The sequence below is a fragment of the Myotis brandtii genome, unplaced genomic scaffold (genome assembly GCF_000412655.1).
Source record: "Myotis brandtii unplaced genomic scaffold, ASM41265v1 scaffold349, whole genome shotgun sequence".
NCBI lineage: Eukaryota > Metazoa > Chordata > Mammalia > Chiroptera > Vespertilionidae > Myotis > Myotis brandtii.
This window is the reverse complement of record NW_005363427.1, coordinates 319,052-333,704: the sequence shown is the minus strand read 5'-3', so window position 1 is coordinate 333,704 and position 14,653 is coordinate 319,052. Positions and strand designations below refer to the sequence as shown.

The window sequence follows — 14,653 nt, the reverse complement described above, 5'->3', positions numbered from 1 at the left end:
CCTCAGCAACCATTCAACCGTTCGACCGGTTATGATGCACAATGACCACCAGGGGAAGACGAGTGCCAGATGCTGGGCTCATGACTGGTGAGTGCAGCTGCAGCAGTGTGAGCTTCTCCCGCCTCCGCCGGCAGTGCTACCAAGTGGCAGGTGCAGCAGGGCCAGGATGAGCGGGAGCGGCGAGGCGCCCAGCCCAGGCTCGGGCTCCTCCTCAGCTGCCTGCTGCTTCACACACTACTACATCCCCTGAGGGGTCCCAGATTGCGAGAGGGCGCAGGCCAGGCTGAGGGACCTCACCGGTGCACGAATTTGTGCACTGGGCCTCTAGTTAATAAATAAATAGCTAAAGATAGGAGTTGGTAGGAAATTGCTGGGCAGACAAACGATAGGTATTTATGGTGCCAGTTCACAAAATGGTATTGACTTAAAGTATTCTGTTACTTTTTCCCATTATTATTGAAATGTCCTTGAAAATCACATTATTTCAGACCAGGCCACTTCTTTTTTTTTAATATATATATTTTTATTGATGTCAGAGAGGAAGGGAGAGGGAGAGAGAGATAGAAACATCCATGATGAGAGAGAATCATGGACTGGCTGCCTCCTGCACGCCCTCTACTGAGGATTAAGCCCGCAACCAGGGCATGTGCCCTTGATTGGAATTGAACCCAGGGCCCTTCAGTCTGCAGGCTGATGCTCTATCTACTGAGCCAAACTGGTTAGGGCGACCAGGCCACTTCTTGAAGCTGCCATTATAGTTTGGAAACGAGATAATATTCCATGGGTTCCGAAATCAGGGTCACTTTGCCCGTTCAGGGAATCAGACACCTAACTTTGCTCACTTTTGTATTCTGTCCTGAACTTCATAGCTGTGCCACTTAGGATACTTTTGGTTGTAAGTAACAGAATACTTGACTAACAGTGGCTTAAGCCAAATTAATGGTTTCATATAACAAGAACTCTCTAGAGGATGGCAGTGTCAGGTTTAAGCAGTGGCTGATGAATGTCATGAAGGATTCAGACTCTTTTTATCTCTTCATTCTGCCATCTTCAGAACAGGCTTTTTTCTTTGCTAGACTTGTGTCCTCATGGTTGCAAGATGGTTGTCCCAGTTCCACATTTCACAACTTCTCATAACCATGTTCAAGATAAGCAGGAAGGCGAGGGAGAGAGAAGGGCTCTCATATCAGAAAACAATGTTTCCCAGCACCCCAGTTAGCTTCTGCCTTCCACCGTATTGTCTAAAATTGAGTCACGTGGCTATCCTTTGCTACAAGGGGCGTTGGGAACTTGGTTTTTCGCTATGTATTTTTGGATCTGGGAAGAGTAAAGAGAGTAAATAATGACTGTTGGGAGCCAGCAAACTTTGCCACAGCAGCCACAGACTCAGTATGTTCGGGCATATGTGTGCTCTTGATAGGAGCTAGACCAGGGGTGGGCAAACTTTTTGACTCGAGGGCCACAATGGGTTCTTAAACTGGACCGGAGGGCCGGAACAAAAGCATGGATGGAGTGTTTGTGTGAACTAATATAAATTCAAAGTAAACATCATTACATAAAAGGGTACGGTCTTTTTTTTTTTTTTTAGTTTTATTCATTTCAAACGGGCCAGATCCGGCCCGCGGGCCGTAGTTTGCCCACGGCTGGAGAATCTAGATGCTCTTTTCAGCCTTAGTGTCCCTTTCTTAAAAATTTTTTGTTTGTGTTTTATAATTATATAAGTGACGCATGAGTACATCATAATGGAAAACAAGTCTAATAACCCAGTTAAACCAGTATGCTCACTGTCTGTCCTTTGAATATATTTTGGACTTTTCCACTCAATTATCAGTTTACTTACTCACTTCCCTGACAGCATGCTCTTCCTCTTTCCATATAGATCTTAGGCTTCCCTGGAAACTTGGCTCTAATCCCCTCTCTTCATTAAAGCTTTCCCTGATCATGTCAGCAAGAGCCTTCTCTTTGTCCACATAACCCTGAACACTCCTTTTGTCCAGGCCACTCATTTACTGCCTTATTGCCTGTGTTGGGTTTTATGTTCTTTTTGGTGCGATTGTGGCATTCTTCAGCTGAGTGAGAAACGGATTGATTGCTCTTTGGGTGCCTGTCAGTCGTGCTTGTCTACCTGCAGCAGCCACGCCTAAAAACTAGAGGGGATCACCACAGCCTGGGAGAGTCATCTCTAGGACTAGCTTCTTGTTTGTGTTTCCCACCACTGCGGTGGAACAAAAGACATATTTCTTATTTTAGCAAGAGTGACTAGAAAAGAGGAAGAAAGTCATTTGCTTTAGTGGCTTAATAGGTCTTAAGCCTCTCAGGATGCGTGCCTTATATGAAGTGGCCTGGACAGCACGAAGCTGTACCATGCACAGTGCAGCTGAAACCCTCTCTGGGGCCTATTGTACCCTGCACAGAGACATGGCTCTTTTCCTTGTTGGCATACAGTTTGGCTTTTCTTCCAGAGGCGTCATATTTTTCTCTGAGCTTTCATCAGACAGGACCTTTGAGTAGACTAGTCTCCCAACAACAGGATTACAGATACGCACTCGTGCAAATGCAAAGGGATTTCTTGGGCCATTTTCTGAGTTTATCATGTTCCTACAGTTGTAGAAAGGGCAGAACCAGCTGTGTGTGTGTGTGTGTGTGTGTGTATGTGTGTGTGTGTAACTCTCCAAAGCAAAGGGAAGGGAGAGGTGAGCATTTTTACTTCCTCATTAGTCAGGCCTGGTAACTCAACTGTGACAAAGTAACCAGCTTGGCCAGTTAAAGGCTAAATACATTGTTTGCTTTCCTAACTACAGTGGGGCCTTGACCTACGAGTGTCCCGACTAACGAGTTTTTTGAGATACCAGCTGTCTCTCAGCCGATTTTTTGCATTGAGTTGACAGAGTAATTTGAGTTAACGAGCTCCATAACGAGCTCCTTAACGAGCTCGGTCTCGGAACGAATTAAACTCATAAGTCAAGGCCCCACTGTATGTATTTGGCATCCCAAAGGAGGGAATGGTCGAAATTGCTAGAGTGTGGGGGATGATAAGGTCAATTCACATGGCTTGAGGGTTGATTTAGACTGTGTTTTCTTCTTCACATGAGCTTGGTAATTGAAACAGATGTTTGACAATTTATAGGACTGTTTCCATCTCATTTTTGTTGCGACTAGTCATTTATTGCTTATCTGTTCATGTTCATACTTAATACTTTATGAATGTCACCTGAGTGGAACCTCTCCCTAGTTACCAAGGAAAGTGGACTCCCTCTTTCCTTTTATTGGTGCTTACAATTTTTATTGAGATCACTGTAAATTCACAAGCAGCAAGAGATCATACAGAGAGAGCCTGTGTACCCTTTATCCAGTTTCCCATTGGTAACATTTTGCCAAACTATAGTATAATAACATAACTAGGATATTAACATTAATATAATCCACCAGTCTTATTCAGATTTCCCCAGTTCTACTTGTACTAGACTCAATCCTTTAAAAGCCGGACAGATATTAGTGCTGTAGAATGCCTTTTACAGCCACCAGCAGTGTGTGTATACTTAGTCTAGTCTGTCCATTCCACCACATGTGTAGGTTACTGCAACCATCACAACAGTGAAGATATAGAATGGTTCCATTAGCACAAAGATTCTTCCTGCTACCCTTTTATAACCATGTCTATCTTCTCATCACCCCTGCCCCCATTACCCCACCCCAACATCCCTCACTTCTGGCAACGACTAATCTATTTTCCATGTCTAAAATATTATTATTTGGAAATGTTATCTAAATAGAATCATAAACTGTGTACCTCTTGGGATTATTATTTTTTCATTTGGCATAATTCCCTGGAGATTTATCCAGGTAGTTGTGTGTATCAATTTTTCATTCATTTTTATTGCTGAGTGGTACTCCATGTATGTACACAGTTTCTTTACTGCAAGTAATGGCATACCTGACTAATAGAAGCTTAAGCAAGCAAGGATTTCTTTTTTTCTTCCCAAGCAGGAAGTCTGGAGGTGGGTGGTTGCTGGCATACATTTAAAGTCTCAACTTGGTCTGAGCCAGCATCATGCCCATGATCCCACGGTAGCTACTGTAGCTCTGGGCATCATGTATGCATCTCAAGGCAAGAAGAGTAGAGCTAGGGGCAGCGTTACCTGCATTTGTCCCTTGGCTTGAGGGGACAAAGGCCTTTTCCAGAACCCCAGAACAGACTTCTGAAAAGGAGGCTGAGGAAACAAGTGGAGTATTTCACATTTTCTGAGTTATAAATGGCGACTGGCAATGGAGAAGGAATCTGGGAATGGATGTACTAATCAGCTACAATGAGCCAGTGATTTTAATTGACTCTTGAGGAAGTCTTTAGCATTCTTTTTATTGACTGGTGCTTTGAATTGAATTATTTAGAGAAAAAAATCAGAGTTTTCTGAGGAAGGGGCTACATATCTCGCTGGATCTTGTTGATTTAAATTTTATTTTCCACTCTACTGATTTAAGTACATTATCTATAATCATAAAAGGGTAATATGTTAATTAGACCAGACATCCTTCCTGATGAAGCCGAGGCTGGAGGGAAGCCAGCCCCGGTCCTGGGTGCCTGTGGGCGCCCAGGAGGAGGGAAGCCCAGGTCCCGGGTGCCAGAGGGAAGCCTGTGCCGGCAGCCGGGGGTAGGAAGGCCTACTCTTGCATGAATTTCCGTGCATCGGGCCTCTAGTTAAATATATAAAATGAATCTGATTGTTATATTGAGTTGATGGCTAAGAATCATGAGCCCAACACTTTTCCAAGTTAGGTTTGGAAAAGAGAAGAAAATTAGCTTAAAAATGTTTGAAGTTTTCTTTGACATGGCTTTTTATTTTTACATTTGGGGTTTCTTTTTAAGTGATTTAGCTTTATTAATAAGTAATGGTAGCTTTCATGCTCTTATGGTCCTGAGTTCTAAGATTTCACTATACTTGAAGCAATTTTGTTGTTATTTTCTCTGGGAGGTTCACAGTATTCGCGGAGTGACTTCTTTTTTTTTTCTCTATAAAAGTGCACAAAAGATAAAAAGAAAAAATGAATTTCTAAAATCAATATGATCTAGAAGGAGAAATAATAAACTATTCATTGGAACAGAAGCAAACTAGTCCCAAACCTGATCAGGTAGGAGTATCTAAGAATGATAGTTTTAGGTAATTCCACATTATATTTTCCATTGCCTGCAAAAAGTAGTTAGAAATATATTGTTAACGTACATTAAAATATAAATTATTACTAGCTCTCTTCAGTCCCCGAATTTTCAATAACTGCCGGTGGCTGTAAAAGGCTTTCTACAGCTCTCTCTAATATCTGTCCTGCTTTTAAGGGATTGAGTCTGGGTACACCAGGTCACGATGGTGGTCATTTTTATTATTATATTTGTCAAAAGCAAAAGTATTCATTAAACTCTGATGACTTAAACAAGGGAAGGTCTATCACTCTTCTCTAAGAGGAAATAATGAATGTGAGGCCTAATGCTTAAGGCTCAGGCATTGACTTTGCACCCTGGATTCATCACTTAAACTAGTTGAGTGAGCTTGGGAAAATTACTTAAACTCTCCGTGCCCGAGTCTCCCATGTATAAAGCGGGGATAATGCTAAAGCATACTCAGGTATCTGCTCTGAGAATGAAAGGCATTGAATGCATCTAAAGTACTTAGAACAGTGCCACACATGTTAGCTATGATGGCTACAGGAATGATCTTCCTGTGTGGAAAGATAGATCTCTAGCTCGTGGTGGCTCTAAGGAGCTGTCATGTTCTTAGGAAGCACCTCACTCTTCCTGCTTTTGTCCTGTGGTGGTTAAGCATCTGAGTTTTGGAGTGCAGCCTAGAAAGAAACAAAGAGACTCTGATCGGAGCTCGGAAAGAGAGGTAATAAGTGGATAAACAACTCATGCTGATGACTGCAGACTGCTTCTCAGTTTGGGTTAGCTTTATGGTTTTCTATAGTGGCCCTGACAACTTACTGATTACTCATTAATCAAGGTTTAAAAATGTATTTTATTGATTTTAGAGAGGAAGGGAGAGAGAGAGAGAGAGAGAGAGAGAGAGAAGAGAAAAGCATCCATGATGAGAGAGAATCATTGATTGGCTGCCTCCTGCACGCCCCACACTGAGGATCGAGCCCACAACCCGGGCATGTGCCCTTGACAGGAATCGAACCTGGGACCCTTCAGTCTGCAGGTTGACGCTCTATCCACTGAGCCAAACTGGCTAGGGCACTCTTCCAGTCTTTAGCATCACAGAAGTGGTGGTTGTATCAGCTATTAATCTGATGTGAAACATGAAGGAGATCTGGATTTGGCCGCTGCTTTTCCAGGAGCAGTGTCAGAATGGGAGGGGACCCAGGGGTTGAGATAACAGGGGGCCCCGGATCTGGGGGTGCTATGTTTCTGACATTATCATTTGCTAAGACATTTGCCTGTTATCTTTGGAGTGAGACTGACCACCACTTCACAGTCACTAGGGCAAAGGGCAGCTTGACATGTGATCCTAAGAGATTATAATGGCCAGATGTCAAGTTTGTGTGTGTGTGTCAGGAAGGGCAAACATTTGAAACAGAGGCCTTACGGAATTTTACATTATACTAAACAAATCCTCAAGCAATACGTTTTCAAAGTATAGAATTTTGAATTTCAATTTTTTAAAAAAATATATTTTATTGATTTTTTACAGAGAGGAAAGGAGAAGGATAGAGAGTTAGAAACATCGATGAGAGAGAAACATCGATCAGCTGCCTCCTGCACACTCCCTACTGGGGATATGCCCGCAACCAAGGTACACGCCCTTGACCGGAATCGAACCCGGGACCCTTCAGTCCGCAGGCCGACGCTCTATCCACTGAGCCAAACCGGCCAGGGCTTGAATTGAAATTTTAAGTTAATATTCTGATAGTGCAGAAATGGAATTTCGGTTCATATGCAGGCTCCACTAGTTACTATGCAATTGTGAGTATGCTAGTCTACCTCTCTCTGCCTTGGTTTCCTCATTGGTAACATGTCAGTAATAACACCTATAAACTAGTTTTGTGATGGTGAAGTTAGATAATGTATATAAAGCCCTTAGTAAAGAGTCTAGCTCATGGTAAGTGGTCAAAAATGGTAGTCATACTGTTTTTTTTAAAGTTTTAAAATTCTTTTATATATCTAAATCTTACCTTATAAGTAAGATTGTAGGTTTCTTCTTTAGGGCAAGGGTTGTGAGTCTTATGTTTATTTTAACTAGTATATCTGGAACAAATCTAGGAATATAGTAGATGCTTAAGTAATATTTACTAGTTTGAACTGAGGTGAGTTTGTGATTACTTCCAAAATACTTGCTTTAAAAGAGGGAATAAATATTGCTATACAATTATGTATTCCAACATTCATTTTAACCAAACCAGTTTTTGCTTTGCTATGGTGATTTGGGACCAACTTGTGGCAACCTGAGTGTGTGTGTGGTTGTGAGTGTGACAGGGAGTGGGGAGACTGGTTGAGGTGATGTCAATGGATTCTCTAAGGGACAGAACTAGGCTGCAGCTCACCATCCTGACCATTGCCTCTAGCTTTCCTCCTGCGGCCTGAGCTGTGCTGTTTATGTGCTCAGAGCAGCTGTTGTGGCCGGACTCCCCTGGGCAGGCCCTTTCCCATTCTTCACTACAAGAGGAAATGAGATCTTTTCCCTATAAATATTGTTTAGTTTATTTATTATTTTTATTGAGGTCTAATTGATATATAACATTATGTTAGTTGCGGGTGTACAATGGAATGATTCGCTATTTGTATATATTGCAAAATGACCACCACAATGTCTAGTTAACATCTGTCATCATACATAGTTACAGAATTCTTTTTCTTGTGATGAGAACTTTTAAGATTTACTCTCTTAGCACTTGTATACTTACAATACAGTATTGTTCACTATAGTCACTATGCTGTACATTACATCCCATGACTTATTTATTTTATAATGGGACAGTTTGTACCTTTGAGTCCCCTTTGCTCATTTCACCTCCCCCCCAAACCTTTCACCTCTTGTAACCACCGATTTCTGTGTATCTGTGAGCTATTTTTTTCAGATTCCAAATATAAATGAGATCATATGGTATTTGTCTTTGTCTGACATATTTCACTTAGCATAATGTCCTCAAGGTGCACCCATGTTCTATTATAGAGATCACGTTTGCTTTATCTATTCATCTATTGGTGGACACTAAGGTTGTTTCAGTGTCTTGGCTATTGTAAGTAATGCTGCGATTTGAACATGGGGATGTATATATTTTTCAAATTAATGTTTTCATTTTCAGGTAAATAACCAGGAGTGGAATTGCTGGATCACATGGTAGTTCTGGTTTTAGTTTTTTTTTTTTTGAGGAACCTTCATACTGCATGCCATAGGGGCTGCACCAATTTATATTCCTACCAACAGTGCATGAGGGTTCCCCTTTTCCACATCTTTGCCAATACTTGTTATTTTTTGATAATCGCCATTCCAACTGGTGTGAGGTGATATCTCATTGTGGTTTTAATTTGCATTTTCCTGATAATTAGTGATGTTGAGCATCTTTTCATATATTTGTTGGCCGTTTGTATGTCTTTTTTTTTGGAAAAATGTCTTCTCAGATCTATTTTTTTAAAAATATATTTTATTGGTTTATTACAGGGAGGAAGGGAGAGGGATAGATAGTAAGAAACATTGATGAGAGAGAAACATCAATCAGCTGCCTCCTGCACACCTACTGGGGATGATGTGCCCGCAACCAAGGTACATGCCCTTGACCGGAATCGAACCTGGGACCTTTCAGTCCGCAGGCCGATGCTCTATCCACTGAGCCAAACTGGTTAGGGCCTCAGATCTATTTTTAACTTGGATTTATTTTTGCTGTTAAGTTATATGGGTTCTTTATGCATTTTAGATTAGCCCCTTATCAGATATATGATTTGCAAATATTTTCTCTCATTCAGTAGGTTGCCTTGAAACAAGAAAACACAAGCAAAGAGACAAAGTCTTTTTGAATTTCCACTCAGACTTCCCTGCCAGTGCATCATGCTTTGCAAGAGACAATTGCCCTGGCTGTATAGAGTCCTGGCAAAGTGTTCAAGTTCAAGCAGCAAATTCAGGATAGTGATTACCTCTGAAGATAGAGGCAAGGGCATAAGCTCTGATAGAGGGCTTCAGTTGTATCTAAAATGTTATATTTTTATTCAGGGCTATGGGGTATGTCAGTGTTCATTTTGATATGATATATGCTATTTATTGTATCAGATATTGTATTGTCATGGATATTATATTATGTTGAATTTTTTATTTCTATCATTTTTATGTCTATATTATCTATAATAATACTGTATTTTTGAATATTTTCAGGCTTTATATGTGTGGAATTATCAGGTTTTATGTTCCCCTTTAATACCTATTTTTTGCTTGGATTTTTTTGAGATTTGTTCATATTAATATTCCATTTTATAAAGAGATCATTGAGGTATCCTTTCTGCTACTGGTGGACATTTAGATTGTTTCCTATTTTTCACTCATAAAACATTGCTATAACAAATCCAATATATAGCTCCTCGTGCACAATGCAAAATATATTTCGAGGTGGACTTGCTAGCCGATAAGGCATATACACCTTTCACTTTGCTAGGTATTGTCACAACTCAGAGGGATTCTTCTGCTTTACTTTCCTACTAGCGGTGTGTGTGAGCTGATGTTGGTCCACATCTTTCTTAGTTCTTGGTAGCACACTCCAGGCTTTTACTTCTCTCGCCAGATCCCCAGACAAGATGGGAGAGGAGTGAGGAAGAGGGAGGGCAAGGTTCTATTATTAGGTGGAGAACGTCAGCTCTGAGGAATATTCTGTTACATTTATTTTAATGAGCAAAAAGTCTTCATTCTCTGTTTTGGTGAAAATAATGTTAGACTTCTATGGGATAACTTTTATTTTTACTCTGAAGTAGAGGAGGTTCCCCCGCTCCCCCCATTTTCACTCTTTGCAAAGAAGTAGAATATGCCAATTAGCAGACTAATGTTCTAAATGTTCACCTGCGATAATAGTTATTTCTAAATGTTTTAAATAGCATGGAGCATTGGGTTTATTCTTATTGCTTTCCAAAGTTTTGAATTTGTTACAATGAATTGAATTTAAAATGTGACACAACTTTCTGGGGAAAGATTGATCATAATTATTTGTCACTCTAATACGCATTTTGTAATGGGAAAAATAAATGACAGAAAATGTGTTTAGCCCTGACGGTTTGGCTCAGTGGATAGAGCGTCAGCCTGCGGACTGAAGGGTCCCGGGTTCGATTCCGGTCAAGGGCATGTGCCTTGGTTGCGGGCACATCCCCAGTGGGGGGTGTGCAGGAGGCAGCTGATCGATGTTTCTCTCTCATCGATGTTTCTAACTCTCTATCCCTCTCCCTTCCTCTCTGTAAAAGATCAATAAAATATATTTTAAAAAAAGGAAATGTGTTTACCTTTTCAAACAAATAAGAAAAATCTTAGTGAATAAGCTTGGTCATTTTATGTTGTCTCTTGTGTTCACAGGTGGGAGAGGATAAGTACAAGAGAGTGTTGGTGTCTGAGGCTCAGCATGGAAGACGTGAGATGTTGCCTTATGGGCCAAAGAAGAAGCCCAATCACAGTGCATATCCTTCAGGAGTGGGAAGTACACTACCATCCTGGGTGGCTTTTGATAAACACGTAAGTCACATAACACGGGGAGAAATGCAGTCTTAAAACGTGACATGTACTAAATATTAAGTAGATTTGAGAAAATATGAATCCTCAATGTAAATGTTAAGGCTAGTTGTTCTCAAAAGACACACTCAAGAACTAAGTACCCTAAACAAAGAAACAAACCAATGGTGCAGGACACCAAATGTTCACCTTTCTTGGCTAATGCTTATCAACCTTTCTTTTTTTAAATTAATTTATTGTTTTCAATTACAGTTTACATTCAATATTATTTTGTATTAGTTTCAGGTGTACTCATAGTGGTTAGACAATCATATAATTTACAAAGAGTTCCTCCTGATATTTCCCGTCCCCACCTGGCCCCATACAGTTACTACAATATCACTGACTGTATTCCCTATGCTGTACTTTATATCCCCATGACTATTTTGTAACTACCAATCTGTACTTCTCAATTCCTCTACTTTTTTTACCCAGTCCTTCAACCCCCTCCTCTCTGGGAACCATCAGTCTGTTCTCTGAGTCTATGAGTCTGTTTCTGTTTTATTTGTTCATTTATATTGTTTTTTTTTAGATTCCACAAATAAGTGAAATCATATGGTATTTTATCAACCTTCCTCTCCTCTCCTCTCTAAGATTTTCTTCTATAGATTCTAAGAGTCTGGTTAGGCTGTCACTTTTGCTTAGTGAGTTGCCATTAACTAAATAATTTTGTTTGATTTTGAATGTCCCTTTAGATAGCAACAGAAAGATGCCTTCTCTTCTTTTCTCCATACTAATTATGATCCCCCATCCCTGAGAACCAAAGGGTGCCATGGCAAGAGGTGTAGATGGGACAGAAAGAGGTACTATTATTGGAGAAGAGTCTGAACTTCTTAATGTGTGTATTTATATATACTGGCATTTTGACAGTTGACAAAGGCAATCCATTTGAATATCTTAAAAAGGGACTAAGATCAAAAGGAAAAAACCCCGAGGTGACCAGTCATTTCTCATTGCTTTATTTATTGACAACCCTGTTCACTGCCCCATATTCTGTTCTCCAAATCAGAGCCTGTTATTAGATTATTTAGGTCCTGTAATTAAAACATAATTCAGGACTAGAGAAAGAATTCCAACTTTAGTATGCTGTTTACCAGGCGGTTTTTAACATGGGTTGGTTGGCAATACTTTGATTCCATTGAAAATGTTTTCAGATTTGGTAGAAGTGACATATCCTATGCCATCAGCATTAGGGCTCATCACTTTGAGCACATATCTTCTGAAGGTCAGTTCTGACACTTATGGCGATCTATCAGACTGCAGGGAAGCTGCTTTCTTGGGAAACCATCCCTACTTTGAACATGAACCAATACTTTTCTCTCTTAAAAAATTATTTTCAGTACCTGGCTCAGTGCTGGACCCAGAGTTCAGAAACAATTTCTGGGCTAATGTACTTGGGTGGATCACTTTTGATTTTCTGTTAATATCAGCCTTATAGGTGGTTTGCACATCATCATTCTAGAATATTTAATTTGCAAGGACCAAAGAAAAGATTCTACTTTTACTTCTTGTGTCAAAAAGAGGATTATTTACAATAGTTGAAACTAATTTACTACTGAGTAAGTACTGTTGTAGGTCACAAAATATTTATCTATTCTCTTAAATTTAAAGTTGAAAATTCCTTTTATTTTATGTTTTTCTCAATATGTAATATGTGCCTTTCAAGTTTATTTTGTAGCCCTTTAGTTACTTATAAAATTATGTAGAATATTTCATGAAGTTGGAATAATTTTAGCTTCCAAGTACTTGAGAAAATGAAGAGCTTTCTCATTTCAAGCCTAACTAAATGCAACATAATTCTTTCAGTTATTTTATTGGTCAACTTCAATTAAATATTCATTGAGTTTTAAATGAGACACTAAGACTATGAAATATTTACATGCTATGATGAGATTGTGAACTACAGACTGGATCCCGGTTAATACCCTTAGCAAACTATAAAGCACTTTCTAGATTTGTGGTTCAACAAAACAAGTCAGCACCTGTTAATCATTTTTCTTAAAAATGAGACATTTTCAACTTGTTGCCAGTTTTTCCAATAGTTTTTAATCATAGCAATGTATCCAGGGTTACATTCTCCAACAGTACAAAGTAGAAATAAGGGCAGTTCCTTGGAAAGTGTATAAAAATTAGTATTTGTAGTAGATGCTCTTGGCACCCATCCAGATCCACATTAAGGGTAGGGCATCTGCCTTCCCCAACTGAAGCAAGTGCTTTGGCAAACAGTTTACATTTGTAACTCCCTTATGGAGTGTTGCTCTTGGCCAGTAGGCATTGCATCACCCAGAGAAGCCTGGGAGGTTACACTGGCCCCTTTACTACAAGAGGGGGCAGCAAATGGTTGACTGATTTGTCAAGGGTAAAGAGCTTGCTTCTTCAAGGTGGCACCTCTTTGTTCTGATACTAGAGGCCCAGTGCACAAAATTTGTGCACTCAGGGGAGGGGGTCCCTCAGCCCAGCCTGCACCCTCTTGCAGTCCAGGAGCCCTCAGGGAATGTCCGACTGACAACTTAGGCTAGCTCCCCGCCTAAGCTGTCAGTTGGACATCCGTAGCGCTGCTGCAGAGGCAGGAGGGGCTCCTGCCACCGCTGCTGTGCTCACCAGCTGTGAGTCCGGCTCCTGGCTGAGCAGTGCTCCCCCTGTGGGAGCACACTGACCACCAGGGGTAGCTTCTGCATTGGGCGTCTGCCCCCTGGTGGTCAGTGCTCGTCATAGTGACTGGTTGTTCCGCTGTTCGGTCTATTTGCATATTAGCCTTTTATTATATACTAGAAACCCGGTGCACGGATTCGTGCACTGGTGGGGGGCATGGCCTGCGGAGATCAGCCTGTTGTGGGAGCGCCGCTCATCCTGGTCAGCCGAGTGGCGCTCCCACTGTGGGAGCGCACTGACCACCAGGGGGCAGCTCCTGCATTGAGCATCTGCGCCCTGGTGGTCAGTGCGCATCATAGCAACTGGTTGCCCAGTCATTCTCGTTCCTCCAGTGTTTGGTCGCTGGGCTTTTATATATATAGATGATAGGCTCATAGTCCCTGTGCATCCAGCCAAAGCCAAACTTCACATGAGAATGCATCCTTGCTTGGCTGCTCCCCCTCACTTCCTTCCAGGTTTTTCCTATGAGTATGTCTGTAAACAAATCACATGCACCTAAATCTGTTTCGAGCTCTGCTTCCATGGAGCCTAGCCTCAGACAACATCCCAGTTTTTATCCATAATTCTAAAAGTGATCACCAAAATGCTCTGTTCAGGCTGACCATCAAATTACAAGCAGAGAAGATACTATTTGCAGTCACCAAAAGGAGCCATTATTATCCTATATGGCCCCTATGGCAGGCATTTCTAGCTGTTTATCTTTTATTCTCCGACCCTTCCTCATCTCAAGGAGAGAACACCAGTTTTATTCAGGCTGGAGATGTGACCACTTACAAGTGTTCACTGCCCCAGGCTACTTGCAGCTAGGGCCCGCCATGTGACTCACTTCTGGCCAGTGATATATGAGTTAAGGTTTATTGGGTGTGGCTCCTGGGAAAGTTTTTTTTTAATTAAAAGAGTCAGGCTCAGCTGACAATTTTTCCCGCCCTTTGTCCTACCTTTGTTTTTCTGTCTGGAACTAGGACATAATTCCTCAGGGCACAGCAGCCACCTTGTGAGCGCTGCCAATATAAAGGAGATCTAGGGCGCTGCTGCCAGCATGGAGCCACTATTTCCAGGCCCAGGCTGTCTCTCCCTGGACTTCTTGTTATATGAGAAAAAAATCAATCCCTATTTCAGAGATTCTCAGCCCAAGGAGGCCTTTAGAAATGTGGGAAGGTGTTTGGGGTTGTTACAATGACTAGGAGCAGCACTGGACTAGGTGAGGTGAATGAGGCACTTGCCTTGGGTATAAAATTTAAAGGGCACCCCAAAACTCAGTACTCAAGCCAGATAAT

At 41.1% G+C, this 14,653-nt stretch overlaps 1 protein-coding gene across 1 annotated transcript in view; it reads left to right on the top strand.

The window, feature by feature from the left end:
* EFHC2 (EF-hand domain (C-terminal) containing 2) overlaps nt 1-14,653 on the top strand; it is a 155,588-nt gene that overhangs the window by 8,957 nt on the left and 131,978 nt on the right. Inside the window, exon 2 of the mRNA XM_014544033.1 lies at nt 10,533-10,688. Coding sequence (XP_014399519.1) covers nt 10,533-10,688 — 156 coding nt within the window. The remainder of the gene's footprint in view (nt 1-10,532; nt 10,689-14,653) is intronic.